The following is an 18,716-nucleotide window of genomic DNA, read 5'->3' on the forward strand; positions in this document are numbered from 1 at the left end:
TTCCCAGCAAATCGTACCAGCTTCAGTTTTGCTATATGTGCAGATTTAGCTGAATTAAAAAAAAAATTTGAGTTCTTTTAATAACATTTATTTCAATTATCCCTTCATATTTCAAATTTTAGGTACTAAAATATAAGTAAGATGACTTTTTGAGGCGGGGAAGGGGCAGGGTTCAGTTTCTCATGGTTGTGCAGAGAGAACAAAAGAACAAAATTTAGGAGTGATAGAAGTTCTAGATAGATCAAGTGAATTGTTTACAACTGGACTAATTTTACATACATTGGTTTTTTCTTCTTTCTTTTTTACACTAAAAAGATTAGAGCAAATTATCTTGATAAATATGTATTAGGCATAACAAGTTGCTATGAAAAATGATTAGGCATTTTACCACTTTTCGTCCTCAGGGCAGACTAATCAAACCAAAACATGCCACCTGTAATTTTTGGAAGACTGTGCAAAATTGCTTTATTGCTTTATTTAGATTACTATTTTATGGGGGATGGAAAGGATTTTTCCTCCTCTTCAACTTTATATTTATTAGTTTATTTTCATGAGAGTTAGTATGGGTCTAACATTATTTTCATTGAAAAGAACTTGTCAGACTGCTAATTGCACAGACTGCAGACTCTTGGTCTCTTATTGTAAAAGTTTCAAAACAGTATAGTTTCTAAAATTTAGTTCTTTTGGGGTCAATTTTTCTTTACAAGATTTTCCATTTGACCAAATGCTGGTCATATAAACATCAAGCAACCTGTGTGGTCAGTGTATGAATCTAAAAATTAGGTAAGAAAGTGAATTGAGCTTTTCATTAAAATTCTTCCTGTTACTGATTAACTGGCTAGAAGAACATTTTTCCTGGAAATCTGAAAAGGCAACAACTTCACTGGCCAACAACAAGGGATTTAAAATATGAAATATTTACTTAAATATTAGGTAGTCATTAAAATAATAACTTAAAAAACAATGTGCAAGAGAGTATAGTTATTCTATAAGACCACGTACAAACGCTGGATGCAAAATTCTATGTATAGCAAAATTTTAACCATATAAATGTTGTATATATAATAAAGCATGGAGGCACATTTTTAAAGATGATGCAAACTATTGTGATGGTATCAGAGGTGATGACCTTTTTCTAATTTCCAGCTCTCTGCAATAATGCTATTTTTTTTATAATAAGAAAAGTTCTCTCACTCTGCTAATAGGTTTCTCCATGGAATACATACCATTCCAAGCGATGCCCAATATACTGTCCCATGCTATACCGTACTGTATCCTCTTACTAAATTATTTCGTGAGCAGTTGGAAGGAGTAACAGGACTTAAAAAAAGTCAGTGACCAAGATTCAAACCTGAAGCTGTTTTTTTTTTTTTTTAATCTGTATCTAGGGAACTGGCAGCAAATAAACTCAGGGCCACATAAGCAAATTCAGAGATATTTGGAGTGTTGATTTATTCGTGAGTTCCAAGTAAAGTATCTACGTCTCTTTAAGAGGGCTGCTATTGGCAGGTCCTCTCCTTGACTAAGCTTTTGTCAGACTCTTCTGGGTCCTCTTCGCAACTAGGCTCTCACTTTTTGTACTTCCGTGTGTGTCTTTGCATTGCTCAATTTTTACAAGAATTCTGCTAAGTTGGTTTAGCCAAAATTCCCCACCCTTGATATCTGATCACCCTCAATGTCTGATTGGGTTCCTTTATCTTCCATCACCCCCTAGGTGATATTGGATCATCTTGGCCTGTCTTGAGCAGGAATCCTTTTAGGTCAATTGTACCCCTGGTGTTTTCTCTTAGTAATTTTCCATTCACTCCTCACCCCTCCCACACACTCTGCTCGCTCTTTTCCTTGCTGTATTCAGGGCTGAGACCAACCTCTCCCCGCTACTGCAAAACTCCACTGCAGTAGTCCTCAGATAGCTATATCCAGGCCCCCTTGAGTAAAGTTGGCCTTACTATTTTAACAAATGTCCTAATAATTTTTTCATTGACAATGAATTCTTTGCCATTTCACTTTAATTGCAGATGTAGAACATGACTTCCCCCCACACCATTTGGAAAATACAGAAGAGTACTAACCAACAAAACAGCTATCACTCGATATTATACTCTTCAGAAATGTGGAGTGTTAACATTCTGATGTTTATCCTTTTTAAAGTTTCTTTCTTTTCTTTTTTTTTTTTCTGAGCTAGGTTTATACTGATAAGTTTCCTGCTCTTTTCTCTTACTCATATGCCATTAAATATTCTATGAAACATGAGTTTTGGTGGCTGCATTATATTCTAAAGTTTGTATATTCAATAAAATGTTTACCTGCTTCCCTACTGTTGGCTATTTTTTATTGTTTCTAATTTTTCCCCACAATTATGTATCACTGGTGCTTTAAAGTCTTTAACGTAAATCACTGGCTGTATTGCTGTTTATTTTCGTCGGTTAGACTCGTAAAAGTCTAATTTTTGCGTAAGAACATTTTTAAAGCTGTTGATACTCAGTGCCCAACTCATTTCCTGGAAGTGTGCTGTTAAACACACTCTCACCAGTTGGATGTGGGAGTGTATGTCTCAACGCACTTTTGATAATATTTTGCATTATTCAAGTAAAAAAAGGCACAGAAGCTTTAATAACTTTATAGCTAATTACAGTGATATTCTTTCCCTGCTAGTGCTTCTCATGCCAGTGTGATGCTAAGCACCGCAGCTTTAAGCACCGCATAAGTGATGGACCTTAATAACACACATGGCAAGTGTGCTGCCTCAATCTTTTTATTTTCCTAAAAGGTTGCCTCATTTCTGCTCTTCTTACTTATTTATAATCTTTATGAGTTCAGAAGCATTCTTCTAAACTGTTGTCTCTCTCTCCAAAGGGGAAAAAAAGTCCTTTCAAAGTGATTGGGATTTTTTAAAAAATCTGTAAATTATTTAAAGAAGCATTTAGTCTATTTAATCTGCCCATGCGAGAAAATGGTATGTCTCTCTTTTTAATAGAAACTTTTCGTTTTCAACGTATAGTGAATAAGCTTTTTTCTTTTATGACATCTCCAAACTAGCATTGCTGGTATGTAAAAAGGGAAAATTATTTCTGAATTATATCAAGCTGTTTTAAATAATTTTAAGAGTCTTATAGTTGATTCTATAATGGTCTGTAGGCATGTACACATATCATCTAAAAAATAATGGAAAAGCACCTTCTCTTTCCAAATAATTACACTTTTTATTTTAGACTCGTGTTATTCCAGTTGTTAGAATCTTCTAGAATAAGCCTCCTTATCTTGTTTCTAGCATTAAGGAGCTCTGTTCTTGAGCTAGTAAGACATTCCTGATCATGCTGAGAAATTATTCTCTTTCTTATTTTATAAGATTTTTGAAAATTGTGAATAGTTGAACAATAATGATTTACATCTGTTTCATCATTAACTGAGATTTGCATGCATTTTTTTCTTAATGAAATAACTAGCACATTACACTAATATTTCACCACGTGAGATGGTTCTGTAATACAAAAAATTCTCCTTTACTTGAGTTTTCAATAACTCAGTGGTGAAACTTGTCCTAGGTTATCTTTTGAGTTAAAAAAAATCTGCAAAACTCCATAGCGATTAATCTAGTAGTACTTCAAAAAATTCTCTCATCACCTGACATAGTTTTTTAATAAGCTGACTTTGTTTTATTAATACACTTTATTATTTAGAGCAGTTTTATGTTCATAGTCAAAATGAGCAGAAGTACAAAGGTCTCCCATATACCCCAGTCTCCACATGTGCATCGCTTCCCACATTATCAACGTCGCCCACCGGAGGGGCACACGTGTTACAACTGAAGAGCCTATGCTGACATGTCATTATGACCTGACATAACTTTGTTAACTAGTATTTCTCTTTGAAAAGTCATACATTTTCAAGCACAAACAATTCCTCTGATTCTATGTACTGACATCTTCTCGTTACTGATTTTCTCATTGGTGTTGTCTCTTGATTAGATTTGCCAGAGGATTTGCTAATTTACTCTTTTTAAAAGTAAACTTTTAGATTTAGTCAATAGTCCTTGTGGTTTCACATCTGTGAATTCTTTAAATTCTACCATTTATTTCATTAGTTTTTATTCCATAATTTTTTTTCACTAGTGTTCAGTTTCTTTGTTTTCCTTTTCTTGTTTAATAACTAAAGCTTTACAAAGAATATTTGGATAATGCAAATAATTCTTCCAAATTGTCTTTTGTAGATTTACATTTTCATGATTAAATTTTGCCTGACATGAAAAAGAAAATAACTAAAGCTTTAAGGCCATGATGTTTCCTCTGCTTACAGTTTGCTTTCTAAGCATTCAATTGTGTTTCTAATTTTCTCTTTGCCTTCAGAAGTTTTCTAGAATTTCTCCAGTTGTTTTTCATTTCTGCTATTAATTCTTTGAAAAGTATACTGAGATCAGAAAGTTAGTTGAGTAGGTTATATTTTTATTAAATTTTTAAAAAGTGAGATAGCCTATTATCAATTAAGGATCTTGAAAGGTGTATAGTCTATTAAGTACAAACTTACATTATCTTAATTTTTTTTGCATTTTTACTATTTTATCAAAGATTCAAAGTATTTATGACCTCTCACTATTACTGTGGTTTTTGTCAGATTCTTTTATTCTACCATATTTTATTTAAATATTTAAATGTTTTAAAATTTGCCACATAAAAGAGCATGAACGACATGCTTTTATTTGGATTTTAGAATTTAAATAAATAAATAGATTTTCTTTTCTAATGCTTTTGTCTTGAGTTCTTTTTTTTCTAAAATTAAGGTTGAAAACAACTCCATTTCTGTTTCTTTCAGCATTCATTACTGACCATACATTTTTAACTTTTCTTTAGTATTTTTTGTCTTATATCTTTTAAAAGCAGAATATAGTTTGATTTTTGTCTTTTATCCAAATTTGAATCTGCATCTTTTATAAAAGAAAATGTGTAAGGTGGTATTTGGAACCAGGCGAGCATGGGTACAAATCTCAGCTCTCTCACCCAGCCTTTGTAAACTTCAATTTGTCTATAAAATGCAGATAAATAACACCTTTATTACAGGGTTGTTGCCAGGGTTGAAGGAGCTTATATGTGTGACATGCTTTGTAACCATCCAAGCTTGTGCGAAAGCCCAGGGCGTCATAGAAATTGTGTTGTAATTGCTGTTATAATGACTACTTGGAACGACAGGACAGTAGGAAACTTAGACTTCAGAGTCAAACAGCATTAAATTTAAATTTTATCTCTACCTCTTAGTTCTGTGGCCTTGATTAGAGATAACGAATCCATCTTCAAAGGGAAAATAATACCTGTCTCATAAGACAGCTGTGAGGACTTGCCGTGGTGTATGAATGCTGCACACGGCCCTCGGTGACTGCTCCTGCTCTGTGAGGCTGTTTCACTGACACGCATATTGTCATAACTGTTGTTCTATACAAAATCTTACTCTTTTTTTTGCCTTTTCTTTTAGTTTCCATCTTTCGATACAAAGGTGGGATAGAGATAGACTATACGCAATTTACCTTAATCTAGTAAATGAAAGTTCAAAATATATCATACTTCTTTACAGTTATTTTCTAAAAAGTTAAAATACTTACAAAAAGCTTCAGATTTAAACAATTGCAAGTCATTAGTTGAAATGTTCTTACTTTGTGTATGTGAGTGGAGCGCATGTGCACGTACACACGTGTGCGTATTTTCTCTTATCTCCATACTGATAGCGTAGTGCTTCTTGGGAAGCACTTACTCAACCTTACTCATTAAATAAATGATTTACGGAAGCATAATTATCCTGAATCTTCACGATGAAATTATCTTTCCTTTTCCTTAACGTGGTTTTTGAAGTTTTCATATTATTTATTTGTTCTCTTCTTCAACCTCCTTGAGAGAAAACGCATCTACGGAATCACGCTCAACAAGAGATTTGGTGTTTATTTATCCTTTGCTTCTATTCCTTGTGTTCAGATCAAATTTTGTTCTGTGCTCAAGGATTGCAGAAGACTCTGATAGGTGTAATTCACAACTCAAGATCACAGGGCTTAGCAGGCTTTGTCTAAGGCAGCTTTGCCACATATAGATGGAACATGATTCTTTGGCACTGTGTACTGAGAGGCTGCAAGCAACTGACTCCCTGAATAAACAGTAATTCTTCCTGCCCAACCCATCTTTCCATCCCAGAGCTTTACTGAAGGGTCTCAGGAGGCTTTCTACTGGGAGAACTACTTTTTCTGCATGTGTATATAAAGACCAGAGCTGAAGTGGGGAAAACTTAAAAAAAAATTAGCATTCTTATAGTAGAGTGATAGCTGGGGGTCAGCGGGTGGACTACTGATTTTATTTGTTTTAATCCCCTTTCTTTAACCTTAGAATTAATTGGAATTAGTCTCACATCCTAGCTAGTATCAGCTCCAATCTTTGTTTCCACTATTATTAAGAATTTCATCTTTTTGACGCCTTTCTTTCACAAGCATTTCTGAGAGGTCACTGTGGGCTGTTGACACATCCCAATTTTAGACAAGAACGCAGCTATTCCACAAGTTTTTCCAGGTATGACTAGAATGAAAAAAAAAAACAAAACCAAAAACCCTCCCGTGAATAATATGACAAATGGAAATGTAAGTTATACTGAAAAAGAGATCTGAAGCCATTATTCTTTTCTGGGATACAAATAACCACATTTTGATAATTTCCCCTCTTTTCTTTTTAATATATCCAGTACTGGCCAAAACAGTCTGATAAAAATACCTCAGGGACCAGCATTCTCTTTTCCCCACATAAGGGTAATACCATCTGCTTTTCCCCAGGTCTCCTGCTTAGAGAAAACTCTATTATTTAACATTCATCAAACTGCTGCAGTACTGGGCATTTAGAAAGCTTGTACAAGATACGTTCCCTGACTGTATCTTTCCCAAGAGCATGCACACCCTCTGGAAAGACCAGCCAATAACGACTTTGCAGTCTGCAGTGGAGAACTAGTGGGCAGAGACTATACCAGAGGTTGCAAACTCGTAAGCCAACATGGGCCAGACAGAGTTATTGAGCAGAGAAGACTTAGTGCCTGCTTATTAAACACATCTGAATAGTCTTCATTATCAAAAATAAATATTTCCTATTTGTGTTATTATTGATAGCATGATTCTCTTGGTATCTCTTTTATTTTCCCACTTCTGATAGAATTATAAGTTTAGAGAAACGTGTCTCAAATATAAGAAAACAACATGGAAAGGATGGTAACAAATGATAACAGCAAAAGTCATCTGTAGCAAATGATTCAATAATATAATTGGGTGTGATCGGGGATTTGAATTTTTACATGAGACATGGATTTTAGCATGGTGGAAACAGCAAAAAATTGAAATTATACTGTGCACATGATAACATATTTAGAGGCCAGATGTGATCACAAGATAGCCTTTGAAACAGTTTCGTTTGGTTAAATTGTGTGTGTGTGTGTGTGTGTGTGTGTGTGTGTGTGTGTGTGTGTGTGTGTTGGTTTGAGATTTATTATTCTTAGAGTTCATTACTATTCTCACGCGTTACACTTGTAGCCCACGTCTACAGTAGGACTTAGGCGACCAAATTCTAGAATTTCTACAAACACTTCTTATGCTCACGTAGGAATGAGAGTCACTGGTACAGGCAGCTGGTTAGGGTGGTCGTGCTCCTCCCACCTCCCACCTAGCTCTACCCTGCAAGGAAATGGTTTGCCTCCTAAGTGTTACAGCAACAAAGCACGCTCAGGGCACTACTTAACGGTGTAGCTGAGCACACCTGTGGCTGTGACTCATGCTCACAGGGAGGCAGGTAAGAAGGTAAGAAGCCTAAACCTCTTCAGTTGCCATGTATCATATCTGAGATAAGACTGTGTTAATTAATAAAACAGAGATGATTCCAATGAAGGTAGAAAAGACCCCCTTAGTATGGCCCCCCAAAAGATACAACAGAGGGAAGAAAAGCTGTAACAGGTACAGGAGATGTGAACAATCTTGACCCTAGACTACTATAAGATTTTGTGAGGCAGGAGAATTAACCAGATTTTTACATGTCCTTGAAGCCCTGACATTCGTCCATTACCCTTTGACCTGGTCATGTTTGCCTAATTACTAGCTATATTTTATAGAAACTGTATTATTTGGCAAGGGCCTAATGAATGCAAGCATTCTAGTCACTGGAAAGGAACCCTGCTACAGTATAGATTTAATAGATTGGAATTGGGGGTTATAAATCAGTCCTCTGTGAGCTTGGTTAACAGGACTCAGACTATAAGACTCTGATTGACTCCAAACCCACTGACAAAATTCAGTTCTCTGGTTTGCAGATTTGAAGACCAAACCCTTGACTGCTCCGTGAGACACAGTTTAGGGAAGTGGGTGGAGGTGTGGTGGCAGCATATTCTGGGGACACCACTCTGGCACTGATTTAAAAATTTTTCTAATTTTAAAACCAACTTGGAAAAACTGATTTTAAAAACTACATTTTGATGGAAACTTTTATCTATGATCCAAAGTCCTCAGCATTTTTCTTAGATTTTTTTCAAGATGTGAAAATTGAGTTGAAGAAATCTGTCGAGTTTCTGTGGAAATGGTGCCAATTAATGTTTTTCTGTTCCTCAGGAAAATTCCTTGACTTAGCAATAATGTAAGTTCCTGGCAATCCCTCGGCAGTCTTCAACACGGGGCATCTGAAAAGCCTATACTTTCCGTGGGAAAACAGTTGGCTCTCATTGTGCCTTTCCCTTCCAGGGTCGAGTGAAATAATTGAGTAATTTCTTTAGCCTTTAGAGAACCTGTCTAATCCCTTTAAAAAATCTTAACTCTGACAAATACTTCATAAAAGGGCCCTTTCTGTTCTTTACCAAATAACGAGATTAGCATTGGTGAAGCATGTATTGCGCTCGTATTGCTCTTCCTGTTACGCCGTGAAATCCCACGATATTTGAAGAGCATTCGTTAATTTAGGGATGAGCGGTTTTAATTGCCTAGAATGTCCCACGGTCTGTAAGGCCACACGTGTCTAGAAAGGTTTTGAGAAAAATGGTTAGACAGAGTCCACTGGGTACTTAATTCTTTAATTTCAAAATCTCCGCAGTTATTCTTGATTTTTTCTCCTATGCTAGATTCTGATTCCTCTGCAGACTGCAGTCACCAGGGAAGCTTTTTTGTTCTAAACGTGTCATAAGATTGAATATTCCTCCAGTCCTTGCAAACAGAACAATATTTGTTTCCATTTTGCTTAAGTATTGGTTAAAGGAATCCCATGGAACTGCTCTAAAGTGACTAACCAAAACTATCACCAATAAATGGATTTAAAACATCTAAAGAGAGAAAAATTCACACAAGAATATTTGATTAAAATTTTCAGTATCCTAACCCCTAAGAATTAAACAAATTTAGTCATCACTGATCTTGATGAAGCAAATTAAGTTCACAAGATACAGACAAATATTAAACCAATAAAGTATAATTTAGGTTCTTGTTTCCTTTCACCATTCTCTCTTCTCCCTTTTTTTCTGAGTACAGAAGGGAATATTTTTTTTTTCTATGCATATGATAGAATGATAATTGGTCCCTTCCAGCTTCAAGTGCATTAGCAGCCTTTCCCTCGATGGCATGCTGGGGGACACCCTGAGGATGGTGGGTAAGGGTAGGCATTCCGAGGATCCCTTCCTTACACTTGCTACTCGTCACCTTCCCTCATCTCCTGTGGCCTTCTTCACATCTGTCCCTTAATTCTAACAGAATCTAATTAAAAATATGGTAATTGAATAATTTATTAAAAATGGTTCAGGGAAACTTTCTCCCCAAGAGCTCAAAGCATTCCCCCCTCTTTATTCTTTCCAAATGGAAGCTCTGTGAGGTATGCAGGGGAATCCAGATAAGAATAATCTTCTTTACTTCATTTAATTCCTTCAATAACGGTTGGATCCTAATTGGACAATAATCTCATATGGAGTTCTGCATTTATTTCTTGAGAGAGCTAAAGGCACAGTGGGAGGATAATAGTAGACTTAATGTATCTTGCTCCTCCAAATAAGAAACCACTAGAAATGAAAAGCTGTCCAATGAGGAGAGTTTTTTGCATGCAGATTTATAAGAAGTATATCCAAGTGATTCAAGGGAGGCTGGGAGTTCGGGGTCATCGTGTGCTCCATTCAAACACCGTGAACTTAATTGGAAGAATGATCTAAGTACAACCTTGCTGCCATGACAAATGACACTCGAAGTGATGGGTGAAGATCACTCTTTTAAAGACACATCTTCGTTTGGAGGATGACCCTCGGTGTCCGCGGAGCTAGTCTGTTGAGGCTCTGTATTTAACAGCACAGGGAGTGTTAGGAGTGGTTGCGATCGGTACCTTGCTATTTTCACAATGGCCCCAGAAGAGACTGACTGTGGCTGTGGTTAGTGGCTGCTGTGAAATAACCTCCCAATTTTATTATAATGTTTTTCTCAATAATTTAAGGGTAAAAATTTCACAGTATTATTATTTTAGAGTGACGTTATTTCAACAGTGCGTTGAGGCCAGAAGCATTTGTACATGCTCACTGATCATCAGAGTCAGCCGTGCCACCTCCACCTCTGCCACCCTTTATGTTTTTCATTTTTGACCTTTAATCAAGGCCTGATTATCGGCAAAGACTCATAATAAGTAACCTGCTAGAATCTCCCTTTTCAATAGGAACCAAGTATGTCAGGGGAGACTGAAGGCAGCTGCCTCCTTACAGAGCATGAGGGAACTATTCCTCCTGTGTGAGATGACTTGTAGTGACAGTATCCAGCTCTTCTCTGCGTGACAAATAATTGTTCAAAACAACTGCTGGATCAAGTGCTGAAGGCAAGAGAATAGTGAGAGAAGGGTACAGTCTTTGGAGTTCAGTGTAGAGCACAGACAACCCATGCTGGTCCCCTTGTTTGGGGAACCGACCATCTGCCCTTCCACCAAGTTAAGTTCCAGGGGCTTCTCTCTGAAGGTCTAGGGCAGCATGGAGACACACTAGAGAGTCTGTCCTACTTGACCCTCCCAGAGCCCTGATAACGAACAACACCATCAACATCTCCACAAATATCTTCACAAGGCCATTTCTTGCCTTTGTTAATTAAAATAATTTCCTTGCATTAATCTTATTATGGAAAAATTGTATTTGGGTAAGACACTGATGTAAGAGTAAAATTAATATAGTTCACACTTACTCCTACTTCAGGAGACTTTGTTCAGTATTCATAAGACTTCTTTAAATCTTACTTAGAGATCAGTAAATAAACTGAAGTTCATGTCAGTACCTTGTTTCTTAGGACCATGAAACTTGTCACCATCAGACTGTCTTCTGGCTGCCTTTTGTTGAAACACTGTAAAAAAATATAGCATATTATTTATTGAACATAAACATAAAAACGAACATGCTATGGAAGTCTCTAGGAAACTAGAATGCCATATTTCATTTTCCTCAGTAACAATTTCTGAATTGTATTATTTTTTGAGTAGGAGGATTATTAAATTTACAATTTTCTCATTTGTGCAGCTTATCAGTCATTTCAAAAGCGTTTTCTTTGTGCAGAGTAGTATAATGCTGATGGAACGCCTCATTAAACTGTTCAAATCAAGATGTGATTCCATTTTGATATCAGGTAAAGATAAAAGCTGCATTTTGTTAAAAGTGATAAATGCTAAAATCACATGAAAAATTCCATTTGCACAGAAATTACTCACGCTGACTTTTTGGTGATAAGCAAGGATAATGACTGTTTCTTCTTAAACAGATAAAAAGGCTGTTGTATTTCACAGATGCAATAATAAAAAAGACACTTTATTCTTGCATCATGTAGCTAGACCTCAGACCTATTAAAGCAGCTTATTCGAATTACTTCATTATCTGAAAAGTGCTTTGTTCTCATTTATTATTTCTCACATGGAATTCTGTGAGACAAGTCAGCATTAGTCACCCCATTTTGCAAATGAAAGATAAAATTGATTGTTTAATATTTACTGAGCACCCACAAAGTTCCGTCTACCTTCTGGCATATGTTAATGAAAAAGTCTATAGCCTTTACAGCCTGACTTTAGAAATTGAACATCCCAGAGTTCCATTTATTTTTTATGGCAAGTTTAAATTATAGGTGTTTGGGAACTGGAAGAGGCCTTAGAGATCTATTCATATGTTTATTGACGAGGAAGGTGGAAATAACTAACAGGTAAAAGGGCTACATAATCTTGCAATAACCCCAGAACTGCCGTCAGTGGGATGCAAGCTGGACCCTCAAGCTTTGCACTGCAATCTGTTGCTTGGTTCTTCCCAGCACTGCTGCCTCTCCTCTTCCATAACTAAGGATACATTGCACCACACAGGGATTAGAGGCAATGTTTTATAATAACTATAAATGGAGTCTTACCTTTAAAAATTGTGAATGGCTACACTGTACACCTTTAACTTATAGAACATTGCACATCAACGATACTTCACTTAAAAAAAAAAAAGAATTACAAATCACATGAGGAAACAAACCACAGTGAGACAGTTAGCCAAACAGTTAGCATGCCAAGAACTAGATGTAGTAAAACAATCTGAAAGAAATTGTAAAGCAAGTACATCCTGGCAAAAGTAAACAAAACAAAACAAAACAGGTAATGAAGGAGCCATAGGGAGGAGATTAAAAAGAACCCCAGGGCATTTCCAACATGCTTGTGTCTCATGCTTTTCTTAGCAGCTCCCAGGATTTCCCGGGACAACCTGGCAGAGGCATGGAGGACTGAGGGTATTGGGGTTGGATGGTTCCAGCAGGTATCACTCTGACTGGGAGATGCAGCCCAGGAGTTATTTTCAATCTCTGTCTTTAGCCTTAATATCTTTAAACCAATCTAATATCAAAGTCATATCTGCGATTAATCCACATATCATTTTTTTTTAAATTCAAGAAGTTTCCCTAAACCATTTCAAATCAATAATTACTTATTAAGCATATATAATTTGCCAGCTGCTGTCAACAGAAAGGGTACTCTGCACTCCTGTCCTCCTTCAAACAGGAGAAGCAAATATATTTTCAAAGTATGATGCCTTTAAGAGAAATCAGACACATGAAATAACATTTTTGGTTGAAAATCAATTTTCTGCTTCAAGTTAGTATTTGGAAAACATGCTAAATATAACTTACTGGCAAGTTCTTGGTTTGCGGCTTACATTTTTTTTCTAAAATAAAACACACTGATGGATATATGGTGTGTGAATATATTTTAGGATAATAAAAGCATTTTTACAAGTGGTGCTTGATTTTTTTTTCATTGGCCAGTTCTAAAAGTCTTGAAAAAATGAAACACTTTTGAAATTTTAATAACATGCAGACGCTCTGTGCTTTCTTGCCAATATTCTTAAGATAATAACGGAGACTGTCTCAGACAAAAAAGCTGTAATCTGGCACCATTAATACAGGAAATAATCTGAATCCAAAGATGAATTCAGAGAATAAATTCTTCCAATAAAAAAGGACATTAATTAACAAGTTTTAAGAATGCTGATGAACTTTGAAGCTACAGAGCACTTGGAATTACTTTTTTCCAGCTTTTTGGCATTCGTTTGTTAAAAGTCACTTTACATCTTATATTTTATTGAAATACAATTTGTTGACAACAAAGGTCTAGAGTTTGTGAAATACTGTAAACATCAAACAGGTACACATGCTCAGTTGCCAGACTGAGAAGTTACAGCAGCACATTTATTTTTGTCGACATTTCCCCAGCGTTTATATTTGGAGCAGCCTGGGATGGAGTGAAGGACTGGGATGGGAGAGCAGGATGCTCTGAGTAGGACAATGATGAAAGTGCTGACAACTCTTTAAGAGCAGGATGTGCACTAAATCGTGCTCCGTGGTGTGAAGACCCTCTCTACCTGCATAACCTCCCCAGAAATTCCCTCTTAACTCACCTCCAGCTACACCCACTACAACCCTTCCTCTCCTTCTACCTACAGACAAGCCTCATTTCCTTATAAGAACTCAATTAGCAATCAGTATATTGCCACCACGCTATTCTCTCATTGATGTGAAAATTAGGTGTTTTTGAATATGAGGTAATCTTGGGAAAAGACCTATATTAACTTGCTTCCTGCAGAAAGAGCTAACCCATCCAAATGATCACCGACGTAAACATGCATACCAAAGACACATACTCTCTTAGCCTTAGGAAAAGAATACACAGACACAAAATTCCAGAATGTGCTCATCTTTCTTTTTACAGTCAACATTAAAACATTTAAAATTGCAAAATCTTTGTTCTAAAAAGCTTTATACACTTTATATTTACCATTTCACCCACATAACTTTTGTAAGAGGTAACTATAAAATCGATGATATAGGGATAACTGAGCATTGGGTATAGATCACTCAGCTTAGTACATGAAAGTATTTGTTTTTGTACAACAGGATTTGTAGTAAGGTGAGAGTCTGTTCTAAACACACAATAACTGAAAAAAATCTATATACCAGAATGCTAATCAATCTGGCACAGTGGAAGGGGTATAGTTTTGTCTTAATATTAACAACATGCATGACATGGGCAAACGGCTCTCTTCTGAGCCTTTATTTTCTGTGCTAATGAAGTTAAGGCTTGGATGAGATGCTCTCCAGTGTCTTACTCAGTTCTGACATTCTAAGATGCTACCAATTCTTTTCTCGCAAGTCATTCTAGGCCAAATGGTGCCTGGATAAATTCTTAAATGAGTATGACTTTAAGTAGAATGCTACATTTTGAGGAAAAGATTATTTTCACTGGGAGCTTAGACTAATAGAAACACTAGAAAGTTAAATCACAGACCAATATTACCAATGTTAGTTTTTTTTATAATACACAGAGATGGTCCTGTCTCCATCTGTTTGAATTCTTGGAGGATATTTTTGACCATATTTTACTGCGTCAGTGTTCAAATGATGCTATCAAGGCAGTTATGACACACATCAATTTTGATGATTCTCTGCCCTACTGAAACCTTATTTTTCTTTTCTTACCTAAAATGGGAATTTGAGAAGAATAATGAATGCATTATTAGTAGCTGTCACTACCTTTAAACATTAAAAACAAAAAGTCCGTAAAGAAAGAAAAACAATCTTTGAGGTTTAAAATAATCTCAAACAATGAAAATGTCCCAAATACCACCCTCATTTATTTTAAATATTGGTGGAATGACTTTGGTAAAATTTTCCCTAGAATAGAAATGACATTGAATGGGAAAAAATTAGCATAGTATTAAATATTCAAAATGTTAAGCAAAGCAGAACTATCAGAAGAGCAGAGGAGGAGAAGGTGAAATATAATGAATTCACTTGCACTATTTGTCTTTCCAGGTTGCTTCTGCAAGAACATTCTTCATGTCAACCTCATTAGTGGCCTGTTTCAAGCAAATGGCTCTTCCAGAACTGACCTTCTTTGAAAATCTGATAAAGCTTATTTGGAATTATTTTATAAGTGGCTAAGGTAATGGAAAGTCTGTGCAACAGCCAAATGCATTCATAAAGATATGAGTTAGAAACCACAAACCCCTTGATGTTCCATGCCTATGTGAAGTGTAAAATGAAATATTGTTTAGAGCTATGTACCTATCGCTGATGATCGTTCTTGAAACTACGGATTTGATATAAAATTAAAACGTGCAAATTTGTAATGTGCTCTGGGTATTTCAGGGAATGATACTGTATAGAAGCAGGAGTATGTTTATTATTCACTCAACAAACGTTCATTAGATTGCTAACTACGTAGCTAAGTGCTGTGCTAGGTCCAAAGAATGCAAAGGTAAATAAGATCTGGTCAGTTTCCACAAGGTCCCCCATTTTGGTGTATTATTTTAAGCAAAGTTCAAATGTGTCATTAGTGCCTACTGATGAGAGAGGACAGACATGAAAAACAATCAGGAGGGGCAAGGGTCATAATGCAACCTCTCTAGCCTTTCTCTATCTACTTTGTTTCCTCAATTTGTATCCTGTGAATGCTAATAACGAAAAGGCAGAAGGAGGTACAGGAAAGCAATGTAAACCCCTTTGTCTAGCTAGCAAAGGCAGGGAACAGAAGGTTCTAACCCTATGAAAGTCGTCATACTGACCAGTGAAAATAACCTCAGAGAAGAGATGTAGTCTCTTTGCAAATGGACCAAGATAGACCGAACATTCTGGTCAGATTTAAAGCACCATTTCATTCTGCTAGCAAGAGTTACAGGTTACCAGTTTCAACAAATTGATCCAATACAGGTCAACACATTTAAACAGGCACACTAGAGGTGGCATGGCCACAGATGGTCACATCAGCCACATTATATGAAGGTCTTTCCCCTGAAAGTAGTTTACTGCCTGGCAGACATAGAGTCAGGAGTTATAGCTTTTTAAAACATTGTTTAATTTTAATTTTTAGGAAGAATCTGCAAATGGTCATCCAGCACAAATGAGGTCACAGATGTGGTTACAGCTTACTCTGGAGACTGGTGGAGATAGGAATTTGGAAAGTATATATCTGCATGAGGGAAATTCCAATTCAACGGAAATATCAATGAATGCTTTGGTTTCCGAAGGAGAAAACAATTTTCTTTCCAACTTGTAATGGAAACTTTAAGTCTGATAGAAGTCTTCCCATAAAAACCCTCTCCCAAACCAGGAAATCTCACTATCAATTACTTTTTCTACTTTTAAGGAACTGAATTTTTATTTGAGTAGAATACAAACTGGCTTTATTTGCATATTTACCTTTTTTGATGCAAATAAGAATAGTTCTATTCTAGAAATGTTTTTTATCCAGAAAGTTGGGACTTTCAGAGAGGGAGGGAGCAGTTGGTTTATGAAATTCTGTGTAATTAGAGCTTGAGGCCATTGTAATGAGTTTATCAGCAAAGTCCCTACCCCACCATTGGGCAGGCAGCTCCTTCCCCCTCTTATTACCAGGCAGGCAACCTATATTTAACATCTATTGCTTGCAGAGCACTGGACTGGGGCTTACCTCCTCTCATATGATTTCATGTAGGCTCACTGCCTGACTTTAATTTTTGCACTTTTGTACTCGATAAAAAATGATAGCAGTGTAGATGTTATTCCAGTAACATCCCTAGTCATTTTCCTTTTGTTTCAAAGAGAAGTGGTTTGGGTTTTAGGAAGTCATTGCAGTATTCTAGACACTGTGATGAGTTCACTTTTCATGCACAGTGATTACCAAAAGTAATTTCTCTGGCCTCAATTTTTTTTTTCTTCTATCAGGAAATGTTACTGTCCTAAAAAGTAACCAGTAGGATCTGGTTATGCTCACTTGGAACAAATACTAAATACTAGTTCTGCTAATAAGACTCAAATTACAGAAATGCAATTGAAAATTCCAAAAGGACAGGGCTAATTATTTGAGATTTTCTTATTTCTTGAGGGGGACCTGTATTGCTATAAACTCCCCTCTTAGATCCGCTTTTGCTGCAGCATCCCATAGATTTTGGAAAGTGCTGTTTTTATTTTCACTTGTCTCGAGGTATGTTCTGATTTCCTCTCTGACTTCTTCATTGACCCATGGGTTTTTTAGTAGCATGTGGCTTAGTCTCCACATGTTTGTGTTTTTCTCCCCTGTAATTGATTTCTAGTTTCATACCACTGTGGTCGGAAAAAACACTTGATATAATTTCTATCCTTTTACATTTTTGAGACTTGTTTTGTGGCCAGCATCGATGCCAGCAGTACTGTCTTAGTCATGACAATCAAAAATGTCTCTAAACATTGCCAAATGTTTCTAAATGTCTCCTGGGAGGCAAATCACCACCAATTAAGAACTACTACTCTAGGCCAGTTGAGGTTCTTACTAAAAGACATAATTAACAGAGACTCCAGGAGCATCGTATGTGATGAGGAAGAAGACCAGAATCCACAGTGTGAGCACAGGTCTAAACGACTACTCCTTTGCAGAGCTGCACCAGTGCCCTATCAGAGAAAGGAGGGAGGCAGAGAATCACAGGGGAGACAGGAACACCAGGCTTACAAATAGAATGATAAATATGCCCGTCTGCCCTGAGACCACCTTTAACATGCACACTAAGTCTTAAAGCTAATAGTTTGGACAAGGTTCACTCAGCCAGAGAGTATAACCCAAGGCACTTGATCTAAGGTGTACTTTAATCCATTTGACCCTATTTCTTCACTAATGAGGACAGAGACCATTTTACTCTGTCACATTCAATGATAAGGATTAATTTTCCTAAGATATTCTACAGATCTTTTTTTTTCCTGTTTGCATTTCAATTGCATTGTATGCGATCAATTTCAAGTACAAGTGAATTGCAAGTGGAAAATTTCTGAGAGCAACTGAATTGTACTTGACATTTTGGGGTCCCAGTAGCTGAGTAGCTCTCAAAAAGGTCATATACAACTTTGCTGCACAGTAAAATGCCAAGGGCAACTCAGTAGCAATTGAAAATCGAAAGGGAAATTATATTCTACCCCAAACCTTGCAACATGGACACTGAAGAAGGATTTTGGTTCTACTAATTGTGTGAGAGGAAAATGGGAAATTGTCCTTTGGTGCTGAAAATGTTTCCCCAATAGGCATTCATTTCTTTGTATGATTTCTAGATTTAGTTTTACTACCAATCTATGTATACTATGCAAAGTGCTCATTTTCTTTCCTTGATTTGCCTTAAATCAAGAATTCTGTCACTAAGGAGGACTATAAATCTATGTTAATTCCTTCATATTCTTGAAGCTTCATGAACCTGAACCCTTTTCAATA

General features: G+C 36.4%; 1 protein-coding gene across 4 annotated transcripts in view; it reads right to left on the minus strand.

Moving 5' to 3' along the window:
• Positions 1 to 18,716, minus strand: part of BANK1 (B cell scaffold protein with ankyrin repeats 1) — a 382,399-nt gene that overhangs the window by 11,692 nt on the left and 351,991 nt on the right. For all 4 annotated transcript variants that reach the window (XM_074343227.1, XM_074343221.1, XM_074343233.1 and 1 more), the window contains exon 11: positions 11,273 to 11,338. In XM_074343227.1, the coding sequence (XP_074199328.1) occupies positions 11,273 to 11,338 (66 nt within the window). The remainder of the gene's footprint in view (positions 1 to 11,272; positions 11,339 to 18,716) is intronic.

The sequence above is a fragment of the Camelus bactrianus genome, chromosome 2, assembly GCF_048773025.1.
Source record: "Camelus bactrianus isolate YW-2024 breed Bactrian camel chromosome 2, ASM4877302v1, whole genome shotgun sequence".
NCBI classification, from domain to species: Eukaryota; Metazoa; Chordata; class Mammalia; order Artiodactyla; family Camelidae; genus Camelus; species Camelus bactrianus.